Source organism: Neofelis nebulosa, chromosome 9, assembly GCF_028018385.1.
Source record: "Neofelis nebulosa isolate mNeoNeb1 chromosome 9, mNeoNeb1.pri, whole genome shotgun sequence".
Classification (NCBI taxonomy): domain Eukaryota; kingdom Metazoa; phylum Chordata; class Mammalia; order Carnivora; family Felidae; genus Neofelis; species Neofelis nebulosa.
In genome coordinates this window covers 97,091,201-97,114,015 of record NC_080790.1, presented here as the reverse complement: position 1 = coordinate 97,114,015, position 22,815 = coordinate 97,091,201, and the positions used below count along the sequence as shown (strand labels likewise).

Sequence of the window (22,815 nt, the reverse complement as noted above, 5' to 3'; positions counted from 1 at the left end):
CCATGTTGGCCATGGACAATTATTTTCTTTATACTTTTCTCTTTTTTTAATGTTTATTTTATTTTTGAGACAGAGAGAGACAGAGCATGAGTGGGGGAGGGGCAGAGACAGAGAGACACAGAATCTGAAGCAAGCTGTAGACTCTGAGCTGTCAGCACAGAGCCCGACGCAGGGCTCGAACTCGTCAACTGCGAGATCATGGCCTGAGCTGAAGTTGGATGCTCAACCGACTGAGCCACCTAGGCACCCCTTTATACACTTTTCTTAAATTTTTCAACTTTTAAAACTTTGAACTTTTTAAACTTTCAAAATGATTTTTTTTTACTCCCAACAAGAATTTTGTTTTTATTTTACTAAATCACAATGACAATTTTCTCAGCTTTGTAGACAAGATTCCCCAAGTATATAGAGTTAGAAGTTTATTTGTGTGCTAAAATTCCCTGTAAGATAGTTAATTGTCCCTTTCTGTGGATATATCCAGTTACAGTCATTTGCTCCTGAATCATTCCAGTGCACAAACAAGAAAATTCATTTGTGGTGAGAAGATGAAAAGCAGTCATGGACAAGCACCTGTACATACATTTACAGTAATCGTGTATGTGCACTGCTCTTCGTAATCCATTCCTAAATTGTAGCAGCAGAACAAGATTGCACAATAAACACTATTGCTTAAACATATACACCCAGACACCTGGGAATACTCTGACAGTACAGTTTTGGGTAAATTTCAGTGCTCATAAGAAACAAAAAAAGGTTTTGACACACTATCAATGCAGAATTAAAGAATTTATTTTTAAAGGTGCTCTTATATATCTCTCATAAACGAACACAGATATTTTTATCATAACATTAAAATAAGTGTTATATAACTATTGACATAATTTGTTCTTGGATGGCCTGATATCATCTCATGTCTCCCCAAAAAACACCAGGCACTCCTGCTGCATGCGCTTCGTTCATAGGATGCTGTCCAGCCACAGCGATGGACCTCAACAGCCCCATAGCCTGCAGAGCAGTTATGAGTACGTTATTCCTAATCTTTCTGATAACGTGTGATGCTTTTGATTGCCAGTGTCTGACCCCAGGCAGAGAATTATTCTGGACCCTGAGGTTGTTGGTTGGGCTGGCGGGTAGCTTTCAGAATTAAATGGTTGGTTCTGGCCTCATCATCATGGTGACAGGAATCAGTACCAGTTGACCAGATGACCAGCTGGTTGGGGACACTTTACAGGGGGGGAGTTATTTCTTTGTCATCGTCTCACTCTCTTTCCAGTCCCCTGAGTGGGTCACACCAAGTCACCACCTCAGATCCCATCTCTGACATCTCAGTTGGGAGGACCTGAAAACCATGGAACATAGCAGCACATGATACACTGATGTATTGCAAAAACAACAACAAGAGGGGGGCTCTTGGTGGCTCAGTGGGTTCAACATCTGACTCTTGGTTTTGGCTCAGGTCATGATCTCATGATTTCGTGAGTTTGAGCCCCACATCAGGCTCTATGCTGACAAATGCACAGCCTGCTTGGGATTCTCTGTCTCCGTCTCTCTGCCCCTCGTGTGTGCACGCACGTGCACTCTCTCTCTCTCTCTCTGAAAATAAATAAACTTACTTTTTTTTAATTTAATAAAAAAATAAAATGAAATTTAAAAAATTTAAAAAGAAAGATGAGCAAACAGGGAAAGCATTGCCTGTTTACTTAGTGAACACAGTGCCTGGAGCAAAGTAGCAATTCCAAAATTTTTGTTGAATGAATAAACCAAGTACTAAAACCATTCTTTGTAATAGTCAGGCGTCCACTCCTTCACCAACATTTGCTCTTTTCTGCGCTCTTCCAGACCAGGTTGAGGATAAAAGAGTAAAATAATCTGGAAATGGGAAGCGCTGTTGGAGTGTAAGGGTGGGGAGCGTAGGGGAAGGGAAGAGGGAGAGGTTTGGAAAGTTTCTTGGGGCAGGGGAACCAGTAAGAAAATGGGAACACCGGGAGGGGTCAGGAGTCAGTGTTGGGAGCACACTGGCCATGCCAACCGCCTACTCACCCACCACTCCAGCCCTCCCATTCCCAAAACACTGAAATGTGGCTGATTAGGGACGAGCTACAGGCGGTCCACTGTGCTGCCGGCCTCTTTGGGTCCTCACAAGAGACACGGTTTGTGGGGAAAATGCTTGCCGTATACTGTATCTCTTGGCTGTGGCTCCTTTGGCCTGGCTTGCTGCATTCCAAGTTAAAATAGCTCACGCTCCTTCCGGGTGGGAACTAGCAGCCTCCCCAGGGCCTGGGGCATAGATCTGCATGGAGGGAGAGAAAACTCTAGGCTGCTGATCTTCCTTTTGATGGGTGTCTGTCTGTGCCCGTGACCTCTGCCACCAGGCCTTCACCTGACAGCAGAGATGCGGCCTGTGTTATCCGAATATCTAGACCTCGGTGTTGCCCAAGCGCTGTCCCTCCCACTCAATCAACTGTGCTTGTGGAAAACATTTTAAGCATTTTTCATCCTTCAAGGAGAGCAGTACCCTCCTCCAGGTGGGAGTCCTGCAGTCGAGAAGCCCTCCTGTGGTGATAGGGCTCCGTCTTCAAGAGCTACAAACTTAGCCGAGGAAAGCTTTGTAAGCGTGAATCTTTGGGGCATCTCGACAAGGATTCCTGGTTTCATCCAAACTCATTACCTTCCAAGTGACAGAATCTTCTGGGAAATAAATTTCTTATTAAAATATAAAACCTTCCCAGAATCCATCTGCAAACTTCAAAGGGAGATTTGGGGGAAGGAAATCCTACCCAATTTTAACAGTTCCACGGATGTTTGCAGGGGGGGGGTGGAGGGAAGGAAAATAATTTTTGTGGTGCCAAATCTGAATCTGGTTCCATGCTGTGGGTCAGTTTCCAGGGCATACCACCTGGGCAGCAACTTTTCTCAGGCCCAGGGCCTTAACTTGGAACAGAAGGAGCTAGAACCCCTGGCCCAGTTATGGGCTGCAGTGATTTGGAGAGATTAAAAGAGGCAGAGTTTGCTCAGGGCATCCTGAGTGCACAGGGACTCCCCTCTCTTCGCTGGTGTACCTCTTCCATTTCAGTGAGATACCCCATTCCCTTGGAGTCTTACCAGCAAAAGCCAGCCCAAAGGTTTATCTTAGATGGGAGTCCCCAAGACAGAGATCCTTGTGCAGGGGACTTATTGCTCGAGAGTTCTCAGGAGCGGGGGGTGGGCAAGAGAAGCAGGATTAGGCAGGAAGATAAGTCAACAAAGCTGTGTTCTCAGCCGCAGACTGGCCTCAGCCTGATCCCACAGGACCATGGCACATGAATAGCAGCACGGAGCTGTCCCAACTTGAGTCGGGACACTGGCCACACCTCACTCTTGGCGTGAGGACTTAGTCCTCCAGGCACTTAGGGTGAGGTAGCAGGCATTCACCCGGAGCGATTCTCTGGAGAAGGCACACAGAGCCATTAGCTGACGGCATTCTCGGCACTGGGTGCTGGGTGCACCGGCCCGGGTGAAGGAAATCCTGAGCGGGCGTCAAATTGTACACTTTGGTCGTACACAGTCACCCTGTTATCCTGCTTGACTTCATACAGACTGGGTGTGATCAAACCACAAGCTTTTTGTTACCTTCACAAGACAGCACCATTCATCAGTCTGCGAGATTCACTTCCCTTTCCAAGACATTATACCTTAGCAGGTTTTAGACATGTTTTATAGAGGGATGGGGAGGAGAGTAGATGCCTAAGTTAGTGCATAGCTGGTCAGACATTATTGCCTTCCCCAGCATACAGCACCACCAGCCATGGACGTAGCCACTCAGCTATTCAGCCAGGCTTGTTAAAAATGAGGGCATAAAAAGAGCTGATTTCATACATTTTATGGCAGTCTAGTTCCCCCAAGGAAAGGCAAGGTTGGCCAACATGTGTGTGGTCCATACCTTTTGTGTGGAAGATGTTTTCAAGACTTTCCTCCCTTGACTGTGCCTAGACTTGCCCCTGACCATTACTTATGCTTCTCGCTTTTTCTCAAGCTTGTGCCTTACTGCTATTTGGAAATGGTCACAAAAAAATTCCAGCCTTTTCCACTCTCCAACCCAAGCTGCCACTTTCTTTCGTACCATGAGGTTCTAATGCCCAGCTCCTCCACAGCACCTCAGATTTGGGGCTGGGTCTTCTCTTGTCACCTGAGTCTGTGTCCACTTCCAGTGGACCAAGATAAAACCACAGACTCTATTCTTTTGACTTATTTGGATCTGAGCTTTCTGGTAAAAACAATTTTTAAAAAATGATGTGACAGGAGAAGACAGAAACATCTGGAATGTGTTCAAGACCAGTGAAAACCCTGTAAGAAGACAGTCTTGCTGCCGCCTCTTGGTTCAGACAAGTCAGACGTGCCCCTGGGACCCCCCTGGCTCCCAACACCTGGCACTGGGAATGGAAACTTTGGCCGTGGGTAGTTGTTTCTGCGGCTCTCCATTCCCTGCCTCACGCCTGGCCTGCTCCCCTTCTCGCCAGTGATTTCCCAGAGCAAGTCCCATCTAGTATCATTTTGTCCTAAACGCCAGCCAGCTCATCTACATGCAGCAAGGACCTGTAGGCATGCTGGAATCTCAGTAGAAAAAAACCGCTGGTCTGCTGAGCTCAAATAGACTCCCTAGGAACTGACAGGCTGATGAGTGATGTGTGTGGCTTGTTTGGGGCCCTGTCATTTGAAGGGAGAGTGTGCAGTGATGTACCCATAGCCAGGGGTGTGGGGAGCAAGTTGCTGCCCACCGCCCACCATCCAACCTCCACTCGTGTGGTCTGGATCCCAATCTCTGTGGTGATTTAGTGCAGGATTCCTTTGGGATGATCAAGGGAATGTTTGTGGAAGAAGCAGCATTTGTGTGGTTCCTGGGCTAGCCTAGGTTCCCAGAAGCTGAGCCTGGCATGAGCGTTCATGCGAAAGTGATTTTGAAAGTGCTCCCTGGAAAAACTGGTAGAAAGTGAGTGGTGGGACCAAGGAAGGAGGAGAGAAGGGAAGGACGCAGTGTCAAGCAGAGACTTACAACAGCCACTGTAGCTCCAGGGAGCCCTAGGTGCTGGCTTGTCGGATGTAAAAGCATTCAGGGAGGGACAGAAGGAAAACGGCAAAGGGATCTGCAGCCAGGGGCTTAAAGCACGAACACTGATTCACTTTCCTTCTAGCAACTTCCAGAGGAGTTTATAGGAGGAAGAACCCTCAGTTCTCCCCCAGTGTAAACCTCACTCTGTTGTAAGTTGGGATCTCCCGGGAACCCTGATAGCAACTCTTTTCTGCCTTTACCCCTGGGGGTCCCAGCACACCAAACAGATACTGGGGTACCAGCATCACATGGCCTTAAAATGTGCAAATGATAAAGTGGGGTTCTAGGGCACAGGTAGAGTTGCTGCAAAAGTTGCCCGATGGGCATTGAGGAGAGCACCTGTTGGGATGAGCGCTGGGTGTTGTATGGAAACCAATTTGGCAATAAATTTCATGTATAAAAAAAGATGCAAGTAGACATTTCCAGCATTTAAATAAGGCAGAACTCTGAACCAGTTCCTTTTTGGTGGAAGGAGTAGGAATCCGTTTTGTCTGAATAGGAAGCCCTAGATGGAGAAAGCTATCCACCACAAGGCCTGCAGGGGGGCAGAATCCCAACGCGTGCCAGAGTTATGTTCTCTAGCCCTAGGCTTAGTAAAAGGCTAATCAGAAAAACTGGCCAATTTTAGTCTTGGGTCCCATTCTGGGTTCTAATGCACCATGAAATTCAATGCAATCCCATGTGCTTTCTTAGATTTTGGGTGAAGCCTTTTCCTTTGGGAAAAACAAAACAAAACAAAAAGCTAGACTTTGCTTATGCACGTGCTTGATTTCTCTGAGCCTGGGGGAAAACATGGCTACCGGGGTGTAGAAGAAAGGGCACTTGACTTAGATCTGACCCCAGGATCGTTCTTGCTTTGTGAGCTAGACCTCAATTTCCCCCTCTGCAAAGCAGAGCTCTGGGGATAGCCATGAGGATTAGGAAAGATCATGTAAGGGAAATGGTGATACGTTAACACATTAGTACCTCTTTCCCCTGGAGTACTCTTTCCCCTGGAGAACTTGGCTGTTCATTCAAGGAGAAACACGTTGAACAGTACCCACCCCATTAGAATAGGAAATGGCTCTGCTCCTTCCCACCTCCGTACCTTTGTCTCTGCTTCCTGTACACTTGGAATGCCTCCTCTGTAGGCATGTAAGCCCTTCCTTCTGTAAGGCTCCACACATCTGACTCACCCATGCAGCCTTCACTGCCCTGGCTCATGCTGGCGCTTTTCTTCCTGTCCCCAAGTACCATTCAATGTCTGATTCATATTAATATAGATAAATATTTGTTGTAAATATGGCCATATATGTAGTTCTCATTTTCAGATAGAGGTAAGTAGTGGCAGATTGCATCTTCCAAAATGGTCACAGTGATAAACTCCAGGACCGTGTGCTCTTCCAGAATCTTGTTCCTCTCCTCTTGAAGCCTGCCATACCTTTGTAACTACCCTCTGTGTGACTTCCCAGGCTAGATTGTAAAAGACCATACAACTTCCTCCTCTGGTTTTCTGTCTTGAAACTTGTGCCTTGTAGCTCTGAGCCACCATGTGAGAAGTGCTCATGCCAGAGAGATCTCGAGGAAAGACTATGTGGAGAAACCACATTGAAACAGAAAGAGAGGCCAAAGAGCCCAAGCAGTTCCAGCCCCCCAGGTGTTTGACACTCCCCAGCACAGGTGCCAGAAAGGCAGTGAGTAGGAATCACGTTTCCAGTTCCAAACTCTAAGTCATTACAGTTTCGTGAGTAGCCAAGTAAGGGCCATTTACCCCCAGAAATGTGAGACATAGTAAAAAAAGTTTTGTTGCCTTAAGCCACTACTTTTTAGAATAGTCATTAGGTGGCAATAAGTATGTATATGATACCTATGTGTGTAACTGTATATACACATACAGATAGATGTGTGTGCACATACATATATATGTGTTGGGGGGGGGTATAGCCTGCCTTTTACTATCTTCCAATTTGTGTTTTTGTGCACCTAGATCTGGCTTCTTCAACGGGTCTATAAACTCCACGAGGGCAAGGCTATGTTGTATACTTCTTGGTTATCCTCTGCCAGAGTTAGAGCAGCCTGGCAAATGTAACCACTGCACTGTGCATCCTTGAATGAAATTGACAAGGGAACATCTGTGTGCACATCTGTGTCTCTGAAAAGCATGCTATCCTTTACAGGACGCAACTGTGATCATAAAGAAATCAGAGTCCCTTTGGTACTTGAATCTTTCTCAAAGGAACCCTGTATCTTTGGAAAGAACCATTTGCTGGAAATCTCTGAGAGTAAGTCAGTCAATTTTCTTCTGTGTCATAGACCCAGGGAAAGAGAACACTGCTGTTGCCAGCCCTTGTACCTATGGGCACTTGACAGCCAACCTCTTGGAGGCAAGTAGGCAGGATCTTGTTTCCTCAGTCCAGGACCCCTGTGGAATTTGCAGCTTCCATCTTCAGAGTGAAAAACAGCCCCTTTGCCTGTTTCCCCATCTTACTGTTACCTAGGAGACTGGAGATTTTTTTATGCAGATAACCATGACAGTCTGGTCCTGCTTATTTGAGCTATGACAAGAAAACTTAAACATTGGAGTCTCTCCTAGAATAATAAAGTTATTCATATACCTCCCTGTAAACAACGACAAAACCATGTTTCTCAAACATCAAACGGGTCATTTTTAAGAGAATTATTTTCATAGCTTTTGTCCTTAGATCTATATGAAATGCCCCGAAATTCAAGGCTTACATGAGAAGAGATGGAAGGAAGTAATGATGTGAACTCTTCTGGCCTTTGGAAATCCATTAAGTTCTTTTACTCACCCATTGCACGAACTTACTGTCCAAGCAGATCAGGTGAGGTGCACACCAGCATCTTTGAGTACATGTGAAACCAGTCTTTGGATGGTAGAGTGGCAAGGGGGTCTTCATTTTCTCTGGCTTTTTCTCAAACGAGCTTAAGATTTGTCCTGGTTTATGCAGTAAATATGTACATTTGCATCTGGCTTCTGTGATATGATGACTAAAGTTAACGCATCATAAGATTTGTGTTGCCTCTGCATTATTTTTATTCTGAAAATAATTATGCTGGTTTCTCTAAGGATTTCTTTCAACGTGTTTTCAGGTCCAACAATCCTACAATGACATGCAAGCACCTAGAAAGACATAAGCTAGCCATCAATGACACAAAATCCTAAATTCTGACAGGGGACTGAAAGGTCATTGGCTTGTAACAGGGAATATGATGGGGTTCAGGGGCAAGAACAAAGTGGAACCTCTCCCTCCTCCTCCGTGTATACCTTTCCTCTTTCCTTTGAACAGAAATTGTAGTACTTATTATTTTGTTCATGACAAATTAAGGAATTCAGCAGGATTTTCCTTTTCTCCCTTTTAGGAAAGTTAAACACTAATATATTATGTGCTTGATGTAATGGCCAGATTTAGTCAGAAGTTTTATTTGCTGCCTACCTTTCTTTCCTATTTCTGAAGCTTCACAAATTTGTCTGGACTTGAAAGGCACTTATTAAACACCTACCTTCTGTTGCTGTGAATTTCAATTTGCCAACCTCATGTAGAATGTCAAAATTTGACACTTACGGGAAACATGTAAGAGAACCTCCAGACTCTGAAAGAAGTAGAACATGATTTCATTCCCTTGGCGGTAACTGGTTTCCAATATCATTTGTCCCCTTACACACATTCTTGCCTCTGAGCCTTCGGGTATCACCTGTCAGAGTCATCAGAACTGCCACAGATGTTTTTTTAGGTTGCCTTGACCTTGAAATATTTGTAGTTGAGGGCTGTGGAATGCTGCAGTATCTCTTCCTAAGCTCCTACTGTATTGAGGACCCTCTTTGTCCAATCCTTGGTTTATAGATAGAAGTTAGTGTGCAGTTAGATTACCTCCTAGCCCTTTATCAAGTCTTGCCAGTCTACACCACTGACCTTCACTTTCCCCGGGTCCTTATTTACCACTGGGCCGCATGGTTACTTCAGGCTACATTAGTTCCATGGGAAACTTAATGTGGCTAATAGCAAGTTTTTTGAACCTTTAATGTAAATTGAGTTTACTGTAAATTTTCTGCCCAAGGTGTGGAAGGAGTATGAAATTTGAAAGAAGGAAACCACATCTGTCAGCTTTCCCCCTGTGAAACTCCATAGTGTGTGCATGGAGTATAGAGCTGGAACGGAAAGCAGTGATGTTATTGGGCTGAGGCATCTGAGATTAGAACCTGGAGGAGCTAGAAATTGGGGGTCATTCCAGAAAGGGAGGATTCATAGAGAGGGAGCCCTAAAACATACATAGAAATTCCCTTGACATTCTTGACTTACCCCTGAACTATCTATGCTTGGGGGCACACCGAGCAGCAGGGGGGCCCACAACAGCTAAAAGTGTGGAATTTCTGAGTAGAGATTTCAGAGCCACCCAGCTCTGGAGAGACAGACTCTGGAGTTGAAGTCCCTAGTGCTTTAAGGGGCTTGGTAAATCACTCAGACTTTCCATTCAGATCCTATGGGGACCACATCCCAGGATTGAGAGCATAATCAGAACAGACTTTTGTTAGAGAAAAGCCTAAAACCAGCAGTAGAGATTACCTTCCAGTAATCTTCTGTCCTACTGGAACAAATTCAGCTCTTCCGGGGAAGACAACAGAATCCAGAGTCTTCTCAGTGCATCATCTGTGAAGTCAAATATATCATCAAAAATGACTAGACATGCATCAAGTAGATTCTAAATTATTTTGCTTTAATCTTGCCTGTTCTAAACTGTAACCAGTCTTGCTCTGCTAACTGCAAGACAGCACAGTGGCCTTGTTAAGATATCTTCCCTGTCCCTACTCTTGATCTATACCCTTAAAAGCCTAGTTTGGAGAACAGAGCACATTGTGAAGACAGAAGGAATTTAGTCTGTTTCATTCAGAACTATAATGTGCCATCAGCACAGCCCAATGATGGGCCAAAAGAAATGAAGGAAAAATTGATACGAGAAAACTACTTTTAGTCTTGGACTAATTACATTCTTCTCTTATATTTCATTCAGATGGAGACATCATATTTGGGATCTAGACTTTGGATATACAAACTTAGTGATCGAACAAGGGTAGTGATCCCTACCCTTAAAAGAGTTTCAGATGTAATTAGAAGATTCTTGAGTGTTTTGAACCAAAACCATAGGTATCTAATATTTAATATATGGTAACATAAAAGGGAGAATGATTTCTTCCAGGTAACATCTTAATTATTCTTCCAAGGAGAGGTAGAAGTTGCCAAGTACTAAATGAGGAGTAAATACAGCTTGTATTTTACCAGCTGAATTAGCCAGTAGTTTTTCTATTTATTTACATCTCTTCCTGCAATTAACTGTGAGGGTTTTTTTGACATTTATTTCATTATTATAGACAAGATTTTAAGCTATTATATTAAAAGTGTGTAACAACCTAATACATCTGCTTGAATATATTTGATATTTTTGGGAGAGTGTATTGAGAAGTCTAGGGGTGCCTGGGTGTCTCAGTCAATTGAGTATCTGACTCTTGATTTTGGCTCAGGTTATGATATCACTGTTTGTAGGTTGAGCCCCATGTCAGCTCTGTGCTGATGGTGTGGAGCCTGCTTGAGATTGATTCTCTCCTTCTCTCTCTGCCCACCTCCCACTTGCACGTTCTCTCTCTCTCTCTCTCTCTCTCTCTCTCTCTCTCTCTGTCTCTCTCTTTCTCTCTCTTTCAAGATAAATAAAACAAACTTAAAAAAAAAGAGATATTTCTAATTCCCCCAACATAATTTAAATGGCTGATACTCAAAAAGAGGTGCAGAACAAAGGAAATTATGGCAGTAATCACTTTTACCAGGAGCAAGGAGTGCTAGTTATTCTTTCATTTTAGGACTTTGTCAGCAAAGTTTCAGTGAAGGGAAATAAGAAGCATACATGCCCCTACTCCCGTTCCCATAACCATGACAGACATTGTAAATAGATCAAGATCCTCTGCCACACTGAACCCCATCTAAGACTCAGCCTAATAGTCAGCCATTACTAGTCAACTGATGAACACGTGAGAGGAGATCTATTTTCTGTCCCTGAAATTGATGATCATGGAGTATCATCTTGGTGAAGTGAAAAAAATAGCTATTGAAAGGGAAAACAGAAGGAAAACTTTAACTGTGCTTCTCACCAAATCCTTCTGTTATTACCTTTCCATCTGTAGACCAATAGAACACTAAAGGTTACTTCTAGCTCTGCAATTTGATGGGGTAACATTTTTTTTTCAAAAACATCACTGATTTTGGAGTCTCCAGTCTCTTCTGTAAAATAAATGCATGAAGTCTGAAATTTCTAATGTAGGTTCCTATGGGAAGTTATATCCAAAAAGAACAGCTTTAATTGCACTTTTCCTAGTAAAATTTTTTCATCCACCCTCATCCCCTCCAAAGGTGCTGAGGAGGAATGGGCATTTCTTTTAACAATGTGCATCTTCTTAAGGAGCTATTTAGTGGGTTTCTGTGCACATCAGCTTGTTGGTCTGAATTTCTCTGGATCAGTAAAGAGACATGAGAGCATGAGACATTCAACGCCTGTGTCAGACCCCAGTTCATCCATCCACACATTCTCTGACATTGGCACCAAGGGCCATTTCGAAGAACAGAGCAGTCCGTGAAATGGATGAACACCACAGGGCTATTTACCATAAATTTCCCATATCTTTTAATGAGGATTCATTACCGACACAGCCATGGTAATCCCACATGAGCAACAAATACAGGTTGTAGGCTCTTGTCCCTACAGATAGGCCTCCTCCTATGTGTTGCCATGTTTGTGGCCTGAGAACACTACATTAGTCACGGGATCACTGTATTTTCCACGGTAGCTACTGGCTGGGAGACATGAATGACACTGATGCCATGGCTTTTTATTATTGATAAAGAAATATGTTTCCAGTTCGTCAAATTACATTTCAGTGCCTTGCCAGGCCAAAAGTCTATGGTAACTAATGATTGGGGTTCTTTAGTTGCAAAGAATGTCTCTTCCCTTCCAGGAGAAAAGCTTGTGGGATGATTTTTTTTAAATCTTCTGCCAATATGGATATGAGAAAAAGACCTCTGAAGTGGAAATCAAGGAGCTTCTCATGGGTGTGTTGGACCAACTTCAGCACCATCAAAAAGGGGCAGACAGTCTTCCAACCTGCATTTGGGGGCTGGGTGTTTCTGCACTGCTGTCAACAAAGCAGGATGCATCATTTCCATGTAAATGAATAGAAATAAGGCCATTGATAACTGTTGCCATTATTGGGGGCGGGGGGTGGAAATTCACTTGAATATGGATGAGCCCTCTGCTGGAAAAACTAACCCTTGTTGAAATGGAGAGGTGAAAAAGTGCAAAATTCTTAGCTTCCCTTGTCTAAATATGGGTTCATCAGTAGTAGGTCCTTAGGCAGATTTGAGTACAAGTTTATTTGGGAAATGATCCAAGGAGGAGAGTCAAGAAGTGAGATGGGAAGGGAAGGCAGCCAATCAAAAGAGAGTTATAAAGCCAGTTTTCACGGTGAACAACTGGAGTTTAATCCTGCTGTGAATGCTAACAAATGGTGCAGGACACACATGAGAGTTCTCCTACCCAGATGGTGAGGGAGCTGGGGTGTTTATACACCTATCTGTCATCAGACTTTGGTGAGGGCTTTGCCTGGGGGAAAGAGCAGTATTAATCCTTTAGCATGTAGTGTTTGGGCAGAGAACCCTATCTCAGCTTTGGAAAAAGTCCTCAGGCCAAGAAATGCAAGTGTTAGTAGCTGCTTTGCATAAAAGTGGTAGGACCCCTGGAGTGTAGGCAAGGCATTGATGTCTTGGGAAAAACCCCTTCCATATTTCTCCCTCTCTGCTATTTAATAAGGTAAATGGAGCTATCATTTGTGATAATTACTTGCCTGATTCTAGGCACTACATGTTTTGTAAATAGCATCACAATTAATCCTCATAATAATTACATAAACTGGTATTGTTTTCATCCTGCCATTTTGCACATTAAGAAATTAAGATTGAAAAAGCCAAGGAACTTCCCCCAAGGCCACAGGATTCATAAGTGGTGAAGGAGGGCTTCAGGTCTAGGCCTTCAGGCTCTTACAAAACCCTGTCTGCCTGTAGTAAACAAATATCACCACATAGGCCTTGGCTGAAACAATCTTTCTCAGCAAATTTGCTTGGTAGTATCTTTTTGATTGACAATTTGATGGTCCCACATGGAGGCTTTTGGTTACCATGACCTGTTCACAGTCTTCTTTCCATGCATGCATCAATCCTTTAAATCCACACTTTGTTTCTGGCTTTCAAAGGGAAGAAGTTGTGCCCTTGAAAGTCAAGGAAAAAAAGATCAATTTGCCCTTGCTAACACAGAAAAATCAACATGCTAGAAAGTCAGACCCCAATCATGATCTCAATTCCTCTAGTACTGTCTGTGTGAACTTGAGCTGATTACTTGCCTTCTTTTGGTCTTGGTTTACTTATCTGTAAATCAAGGATAAAGATTCCAATCGTATAAACTATGCAAAATGATAAATATGTATTTACAGTATTTGATAAAGATTAGTTCCATCCTTAAATATTGGGATGATTGCAGAGAGAGCTGAGTGTTTCCTGGCCCCCAACCTACAGTTTGGTCCACTCAACTTGGGACTCCTCAGTGCTTTTGTATAACTAGGGTTGAGTATGGTACCTGGCCCAGAGCATGCTAAGGGCTAAATAAGTGTGTGTTTATTTGCACATGATTGATTTGTTAATACATTTTCCAGTGTTGTTGAGACACAGATTCCGAAGATGACCTCAAAGAAGCTTGCAGTTCTCTGGGACACTCTGCACCCTCCCATTGCCATATACATCCCACCCCCTCTGTACTTTTGTGGCTCGCTGAACCTCACTGAGTGCAAGAGGAAGGCACCAAAATGTCTCTGAAACTTTTCCAGAGACTAAATATTTAGAAAGTTAAGTTGAGAATATATCCATTTTCACACACATTCTTTTGTGGATAATTTTGTCCCAGGGCCTTCAGTTATGACATGTGTGTTCATTTAATCAACAAACACTCTTAATTAAATGAGTGATCTGTGCCAGGCACCTAGCTAGGCACTGGGGTTACAGAGAAGAGAAGAATAAATTTCCCCCAACCTTAATTGCCTACCCCCAGTCTAGTGGAGAAGACCAAAGAAACCAAAAATTGCTGAGGCGAGGCCTCACGTAGAGAATGCAGTGGGGATGCTGAGCACCATATTAGCTATTGTATTACTCAGAGCAGGCTTGGCTATGCTGGGTGACAAATAGCCCCACATCTCAGTGGCTAAGAGAATAAACGTGTTATTTTTTTACTCACACTACATGTATACATGTGAGTAGCAGTAAGGTGGGATTCTGATATCAGTCACTCAGGGACACAAACTGATAGAAGATGCATCCTGACTTATGTGCAAGAAAATGCAAAGTGGTGAATCAGATGCTGGCTGTTAAATCCTGCCTGGAAGTGTGACATGGCCATTTGCTCCCATTTCATTGACCAAAGAAAGCTGCATGGCCCCACCTACCTTAAAGGGAACCTAGAAGTATGTTCCTTCCAGGTCTCCCCAACAAGGAGAGACAGGGCATTTGTGAACAGCCTGAGTGGCCACTCCCAGTTGCTGGGAGTTTTACTGAACAGTTTCTCCCAATGTCATTTCTTAGTAATTCTGTCTTGTGTTTATACTAAACCCATCCCCCCGGGAGAAATGTCCCTTTAATTTTATTTACACTTGTCTTCACTTGGTATTTATTTTTCTCTTTCGTGGACCCTGGCCCAGTGGATGCTGGTCCCAGAGAGAGAAAAATGCAGGGTTCCTGTCCACAGGGAGCTCACAGTGTAGGAATCAAAGGTCCACTCAGGCAGCAAATGACTTCAGTTTGGCTGGAAAACCACTTGTTGGGTACTTGCACAGGATAAGGGGTCCACAAAACGAGTCTGGAAGGCTCCATGGGAAGCCAGTTATTACTACAGCTGGCTGACAGTGTTCTCCCAATGTTCCAGGGGAAGAGGAAGCAGAATAGGCTTTATGGGACGGAGCACCCGGAGAGATGTCAGGACCCTAAATTCTTGAGGCATCCCTTGAGAGGCCAATCAAGATAGGTAGTTTGTCATGAAAAAGCCCTGGGATGAGAGACCAGTGTTCTGATGGTTGCAGCGGCCCAGATTCCTTTCATTCGACGTGTTAAGGTAGCTGTGGTTTTGGATCTTCTTTGGTGGCTCCATTTGATTCACATAATATCAGTATGTCTCCAGATGCCATGAATGTTTCTGCTGCATCTTTTCCCCCAAACGAAACAGAGAATACTCCCCATCCTTTGCAAACCTCCATTTGGACTCATCAAACTCGGGCCTCAGGAAAGCAGCCAGGAGAAGCAGGTCGGCTGACTGCTGTTGCCTTGGTAAGGGGAATCTACTCCGGTCAGGGCTCTGTGGTTTCTATGGGAACAGCACTGCTTATCTTTGCTGGCTCCCCCAGGCTGGCAAGATGTACTGAAAGGAAAACTGGGGGAGAGAAAGAGAGGAACAGAAAGAGACTTTGAGGATTTTGAAGGTATTCGAAGGAACCCTCCACTGGATGCGTAGCTATTCCCAGCACACCACGTGGGCCATTTGGCTCCAGCAGAGCCTCAACACGGAAGCATGTACCTAGAGGCACATGCATTCATGAAGCTCCCTTGGACTGTACACTGTCCTGGAGAAACAGATGCCAGCACAAAGCAGGCAGGAATTAGCAGTAGATGGTTTTTGCTACTAAGACCAGGGAAAAATGTGTCCTTGGCCCAAGGCCAGACCAACATCCCATCATTGCTACAATTGCGAAGAACAGCGATAGGTGGCCCAGGAAGATGGTGAGAGGTATGTCATATATGTTGCCTGCACTGTTTTCCAGCCACCCTGCAGGACTGGCATTTATATACCCATTTTACAGATGAAGGAAATGGGGCTCTGAGAGAGGAAAGGATGACCCGTGAGTGATGTAGGTGGGATCTGAACCCAGACCCAGATCTGATTCTCTACCCTGGGCCCTTATGCAAAATCTAACCAACAGCCCAAGGAAAATGTTAGAGTCCCAAAGATGGCCAACCCTCCAGTTCCCACCTTGACTAAGACATGCCCTTGGTTCTTTGGATTTGGGTGGGAGGAAATACACCCAAATGGAAGGCAGATGGGATGACATCAGCACTGCCATTAGCTCTGCAGGAGGCACTAGCAGCCACACCTTGCTTTATAGATGAGGAAACTGAGGCCAAGAAGTACTGGGCAGAGCCTTCTAGTCCACTGTGCCACCCTGTCTCTGTATACTCTTGTCTTGGACAGCTTCAGCTGTTCTGAAAATACCATTTCTCAGGTGTGTTTGGGGCCTCAGAGTCTGTGCCGGCCAGGTGGGGAGTTTGCTCGGCCTCACAGAAGCCAGCTCAGCTGCTGCTGGCTGCTCTTTTCTTAACCCATTGGGCCAGCTGGACAAGGCTGATGTGCTCCATCCCAGTCAGTGCCTAGGGTCTGCTTTCTTTGGCATTCTTCATCCTGCTAACACTTATTAAGACACCCGCTATGTGCACTAACCATACTCTGAGCTTAATATGGAGGGAGCAGTGAAGAGGAATTGCAGGCCGTTGTTCAGATGGCCAATAGGGAAATCGAGGCCCAGAAAGACTAAAACACACACCGCCAAAAGCCACACTGTGAAGAGTGCTAGGACTGAGCCATTTACTTCCAAATGCCCAACTGAGGATCCTTTCTTTGTCCCCAGGCTGACCCCTTCCTTATTAACATTAAAATAGTCATACCAAACTGCTTTAGAACCACAGCAAGCAACACTTGGTGAAATAACAGTGTGTCTATAGTGCATAAGTAGAGGCTGATGAGATTGTTAGTAAACATTAAGAGCTTCCCTCAAAAAAAGCTGCTGCCTTAGTGGATCTGGTGACAGGGCTGTCCCTGAGTCATGTTCTCTACAGCCAAGGTCATCTGGTAATGTCCTTTGCAAATGAAACAAAGAAGCCTCTAACATGGTGGAATCAATGCTTAATACAAGAACATGTTACAATGCAGGTAACTATAGTTGAAATCTTAACGTTTGGGCCTTACCATGCTGGATTCAGAATGCAAGTCCCAGAATAGTCTATCTGGGCCTTTATGCCTATGCACAGAGCCTCTCTTCTGCTACCTCCACCCGACACCCCACTGCTGTGTGCTGATGCCAGTGATGCACGAGCAAGTCATGGTCTCTCATTCCTACTCTTGCAGACTCCCTCTTCTTTTCTAGTTTCTACACAAGAGATGCTTGGAGGATCATAGGGACGGGACGTTCAGGCTGGAGCAGACACTGGGCATCACCACACCACACATGCAGATGGTTTCTTGATGCACATGTGACTCTGTCTAGGGCCTTCTCTGGTACCATGAACACACTGACTTGGCCAGTGTAGAGCTGAGAAGAGTTAAAGTTCAGCCCTAAAGTGTTTAGGACAGCCTTCAACAGTGATGGATGACCATCCATGGACAATGCTGAGGCATATTCTACACTATCTCTCAGAGGGGCCCCAGCAAGTCTGAGCCTACTTTATCAGCCCCTTCTCTGACTTATCTCCCTCCTGTCCCATCATGGGATCACCTCCCAAATAAACTGCTGGCATTCAGATCTTTGTCTCAGGGTCGGCTCCTGAGACAGCCTCAGATATAGGCATATGTGACTATGAAGGAAGGCTCATTGCATGGAGGTAAAGAGGAGATCCTGGGCTTCCAGCTCAGATTTTCAAAGAAATCTTTTCTTGTGTCTTTTGTCAAAAGACAATGCAGCTATAAGCGTAAAATAAAATCTATGTATTCTTTGCAAATTGTGCACGAGCTTGGGGTGCCTAGGTGGCTCAGTCAGTTAAGCATCTGACTCTTGATCTCAGCTCAGGTCTTGATCTCACAGTTTTGAGTTCAAGCCCTATGTTGGGCTGTGTTGGGTGTGTGTTAGCTCTTTGAAATCACTGCTACTTAAAAAAAAATGTGTGCTAGCTCTTTGAAATCACTATTATATCTCATCACCAGCACAGTACATGTTTTCATGGATGCACAATAGTGAATAAATAGCCAGAGAGGGATCCATGTCAGGAGAAGCTTCCTGGGAGAATACTTACCCTGGTTATTTTTTCCACATTGCTGTGAACCACCAATTAAGAATTTTGTTGTTGTTTGTTGTTTGTTGTTTGTTGTTTGTTGTTTGAATTGACTCTTTTCTGCCTTTCCCACTGCCTCTCATCACACCCATCCTTATTTCTGCCGCTGACCAGCCAGCCACATCCAGATTCATGAGGAAGTGTGACAGTGGCCTGCTTGGCCAGGACTTCGGACAGCGCCTCAGCCCTTCCTGAACCAGCACTGGGCTCTGTGGGTCACCTTATCCAAGGACACAGCGTCCAGCGCGGTCTTCTCCAAGAGCTCTAGCCAGGTCCCAGGGTTGACTGGGCGTCTAGACTTCTGCCAAGACCCTTCCCCAACCAAAACATGAAGCCTAGTGGGTCCATTCATTCATGGTCATTACACATCCACTTGCTGTTTGTTGAGTGCCAAGGAAAATGCCTGGATTCAAAACACAGTCTATCACTTACTGACATGGTACCCTTGATCGAGTCATACCGTGGGCCCTGGGTTAGCTCATGGATAAAGCAGCAGAGAAGCAGGGAGGCCAGAGCTGGCACAAGTGTGGACACCTTGTAGATGCAGACTGGTGGGTAACTCTCCAGTACCTTCACTCCCTCACATGCTGCTCTTAGCCCCATTTTTGCTCAAAACCACATTACTCCTCATATAGGAAGCCTGAAGGGCAGGAAGTAAAGAAGTAGCTGGCTTCAACATGTCAGTGATGGAACATCCCTCAGTCCCACTTCTGTACCCACCTCTACTCCTCATTGATGATAAGTGGTCCCTATGCATGATTGCTTTACAAGGCACCCATCACAGGTGGCTAAAGTTTCTCGAGGGTAATGGCTGTTGTGATCCATACAGTAACTTAGCATACTAGTCCTGTCTCTCGTCCTCTGGGGGCAGAAGGGCAATAGGATGGCACATTTAAACCCTGAACTGGCCAGTGTGGAAAAGCCCCATTGCAACTACACAGAAAAATGTAAAGGAAAAAAAAGCAGCCTAGCTTTTCCCTCTGGTGTGTGGTGGCAGGATATGGATCTGGTCAGACCCCCTACTTGGAGGAAGTCCCATGAAGGAAGAGGCCACCTAGCAGAGTGAGATTGCAAATAGATGCCAGTAGCTGGATAACAGCAGAGAGGGGTGTTACCAGGCCTGCATTTGTTGTGTGGGTGGCCCTGCTCTGCAGCTTTCCAGCTGTGGGTCTTTGAGTTGGAATCTAATCCTCTGTCCCTTGGGTTCCTTGTCTATAAAATGGCAATAATAGCTTTCTGGGAGGACAAAAATGGATAGTGGGTGTAAAGTACAAGGCATAGTTCTTGCCAGGAGCAAGTGCTCAGTGAATGTGTCATTCTGCCCAGGTTTGTTATGGCCACTCTGCCCACCAGAGCCTTCGTCAGCCCATCTCAGTCCGTCACCAGCCAGCCCATCCCAAGCCCCACCTCCCAAGGGCACTTAAATGTCTGTACAAAACAGAGGAACATCAGATGCGAAGGTAGTTGTTGTTTCTTCAGAACCAGAGATTGGGACACAATGTCTGGGCAAGTCCAGGTAAACATGGGGATCAGTCAGTGCTGGAAAGTCTCTGGCCCTGGGTGCTGAGAGGGGTGTGGGAGAGGCCTGCCCTGCAGGGCATTTCTTCTCCTTAACTTTATGCCCCTACCCACCAGTGGTGGCCTGTGGAAGTTGTCAATTTCCTAGGTTTGGGAGGTGGACAGAAAAGGTCATTTCTCATGATTTCCAATCCACACTGAACAACATGGGGAGGGGACGGAAATGTGAAAGCCTTGGGATGGTTATTTGGACTATAATTTATTCACTTGCATTGAAAGTTCAGTTCAAAAGAGAAAAGCATTAGAAAGCATCTCTTAAGAGTGTAAGACATCCTATGTGCACAGGGAGAGCCAGAGGGTGGGGAAGGAAGGACAGACAAGAAACGACTGGGGGCTGGGATGCCTGGACAACTCTGTTGGTTAAGTGTCCGGCTCTTGATTTCAACTCAGGTCATGGTCTCGGGGTTCATGGTATCAAACCCCACGTGGGCTCCACACTGACCATGCAGAGCCTGCTTTGAATTCTCTTTCCCTCTCTCTCTGCCCCTTCCTCTCCATCTCTCTCTCTCTCTCTCTCTCTCTCTCTCTCTCTCTCTCTCTCTCAAAATAAATAAACAAAAATTAAAAAAACTCGGGGCTGCAAAAGCCAGGTCTCTCCAGGTCCAGCCTGTGTGGGCACTGTTGCCAGCAGAGAGGTTTCAGGAAGTAGAGGCATTTCTCATCAGGCTGGAGGGCTTCCTCCAGCTCTGCTCACTGGACAAGAGCATGCTAGCCAGGGGCATTAAGCCTGTAGAGGGAAGATGCTAGAACAGAGGCCTCTCAGTAGAGTGGCTAGAGGCTTTGCAATGCCCAGGGCCAGATGGATGAACTTCAGGCTTAATCTGTGAACCCTTGTCCCCTCATGGTAATTTCCAGATTGTAGTGTCACTTGGTCTTCAAGGTGAAATCCTCCAGGCTTGCTCTCATTTTCCCATTCATTGATCAGGAGGACTCAGTGCAGCCTGTTTGGAACAGCTTTAGTTTAGAAAATCACTTAGGGGGATCATGACATCCCTGTCTTTCCTCGCCTCCCCCATTTCATCACATGAAGGATTGGACAACTGGCCAAGAGTTGCACGATGTGCTTATCCAGTGCTACCCTAGAAGCAGAGAGAACTTTTTCAAGGGATAGTCAAAGGCTTGTGTCTTGGGCAAAACCCCTGGCCAACAAGCCACAGTCTCAACAAGCCAGGTCTACAGCAGGACTGGGTCCCAGGTGTCCTGAGCAGTCACCACTTGCTCATTAATGTCACCATCTTGGGCTCCCCTCCTTCCCTGGTCTCATCACCTTCCTCATTCACAGCATGTACAGGAGTCACCTCCAAACAAACTACGCACCCCAAAACCCTTGACTGAGAGTCTACTTTTTGGGAAACCCAGAATAAGACCAGCAGCAAGCAGGTGTCACGTTGTACATCTTTCCCATCGATTGGTGATGATTTCTCTACCTGTGAGCTAGAGAAGGACTGAGAGGTTGTGGAGCTCTGAGAGAAAGGTCACTTGCATCAGCCAGCCGCATTTGCTGAAGATGATGCCAAGGGCGGTGTGGTGTGCACAGTTTCCCACGGAGCCTGATCTGATAACATCCTCCAGAGAGGAGAGGCTTATGAAGGCCCTGGCCATGATGCTGATTGGATTTTATGAGAGGAGGGAGAGAGGGTGAGCAGTTGGGGGTGGGGATAGCCCGGGCTAATGGTATCATCTGTGCAGATAAAGGTAGAAAAAGAAAGCAAACGCAAGGTGTGCTCAAGGAACAGCAGCCTATCCTGTCTGGTGGGAGTATGAGAGCCCATGTGACAAAGCTGGCTGTCGAATTGTTGTGCACAGCCTGGCGTGCAGTACCTGCACAGTTATTGTTTGAGTGAATGAGTACATTCACTTAAAAGGTAAGAAGGCGGGAAAAGAGAAGAAAGCTCACGTGGGAAGCAGCCAAGACCAGCTTGGAACTGCCAGTGTACAGACTGGGGCTTTTATCTCCTAGCAGGGAAGTTTTGGAAGCAGGTAGAGGGGCATGAGCCACTCTGTGCTTGATGGTTCAGTTCAGCAGTGGCAAATGTGGGTCAAGTTTGAAAAGGGAATGAGAAAGCAGGGAGAGTGTTGTAACCGGTCCAAGGCCCTGGCAAGCCAAGGCAGTCATGGCGGGGAATGAGGACCAATTTAGAGCAGGGGCTGTAATGCTCTATGTGTCATGGACCCCCTTGGTGATGCAGTGACACCTACAGACCTCTGCTCAGGAAAACATTTTTCAATGCATGCGATAAAATATATATGCTTACAGAAGGAAACTGATCATACTGAAATGAAATTGTTGGAGTATTAGGAAATAAAACTTGCATGAAGGTAGCTGCTGTATTTCCTCATTAACCCTCTAAATCACAAGGGGCCATCTACAAACTACCCAGATGTTGAAGTGATGAGTGAGCGCTCCTTTGACTATAATAGTATAATGTATCATGAAAATATCTGTTGGGGGCAGAGTCCCCGGTGCTTCTCACATTCCTGTGGTTTGCTGCCTACCTTCTTATCTGAAGGAAACACTCAATTCCAGATAAGAGATGTGTGAACATAAAGATGTAATTTTTTTTTTCATCCAAGTTCATGGATTCCACATGAAAACGAGGGCTGGTGATGCCATCCCAGAACTCCAGCACTGAAAACATTGTCATCTGTTCTGAGCTGGTTTTCTCTCTCCATTCTTTAGCCCTGCACGAATTCCCCAATGACATCTTCACCAACGAGGATCGAAGACAGGGGGCGGTGGTTCTCCATGTGCTCTGCGTAAGTACCCCTCTTGGGGCTCTGCCTGGAGGTCCAGAGGGGAGGCCTGGCTGGTGGTGGGTGGACAGTAAGTTGCATACATGGTGCACGTCCCCTGAGGCCTGTGGAGGACTGGCTCTAAATGTGCCCTCTATAGGAGGCCACAGATTCGGAAGCTGGAAGACACTGTATGTATTCTTTCCTTGATATCAGAGCCCAAACCATGGGCTCTGAGGGCAACCAGAC

The 22,815-nt window shown here is 45.4% G+C and overlaps 1 protein-coding gene across 2 annotated transcripts in view; it reads left to right on the top strand.

Moving 5' to 3' along the window:
- The window catches only part of SLC24A3 (solute carrier family 24 member 3), a 488,983-nt gene that overhangs the window by 266,957 nt on the left and 199,211 nt on the right, over positions 1-22,815 (top strand). For both annotated transcript variants that reach the window (XM_058684774.1, XM_058684773.1), the window contains exon 3: positions 22,514-22,590. In XM_058684774.1, coding sequence (XP_058540757.1) covers positions 22,514-22,590 — 77 coding nt within the window. The remainder of the gene's footprint in view (positions 1-22,513; positions 22,591-22,815) is intronic.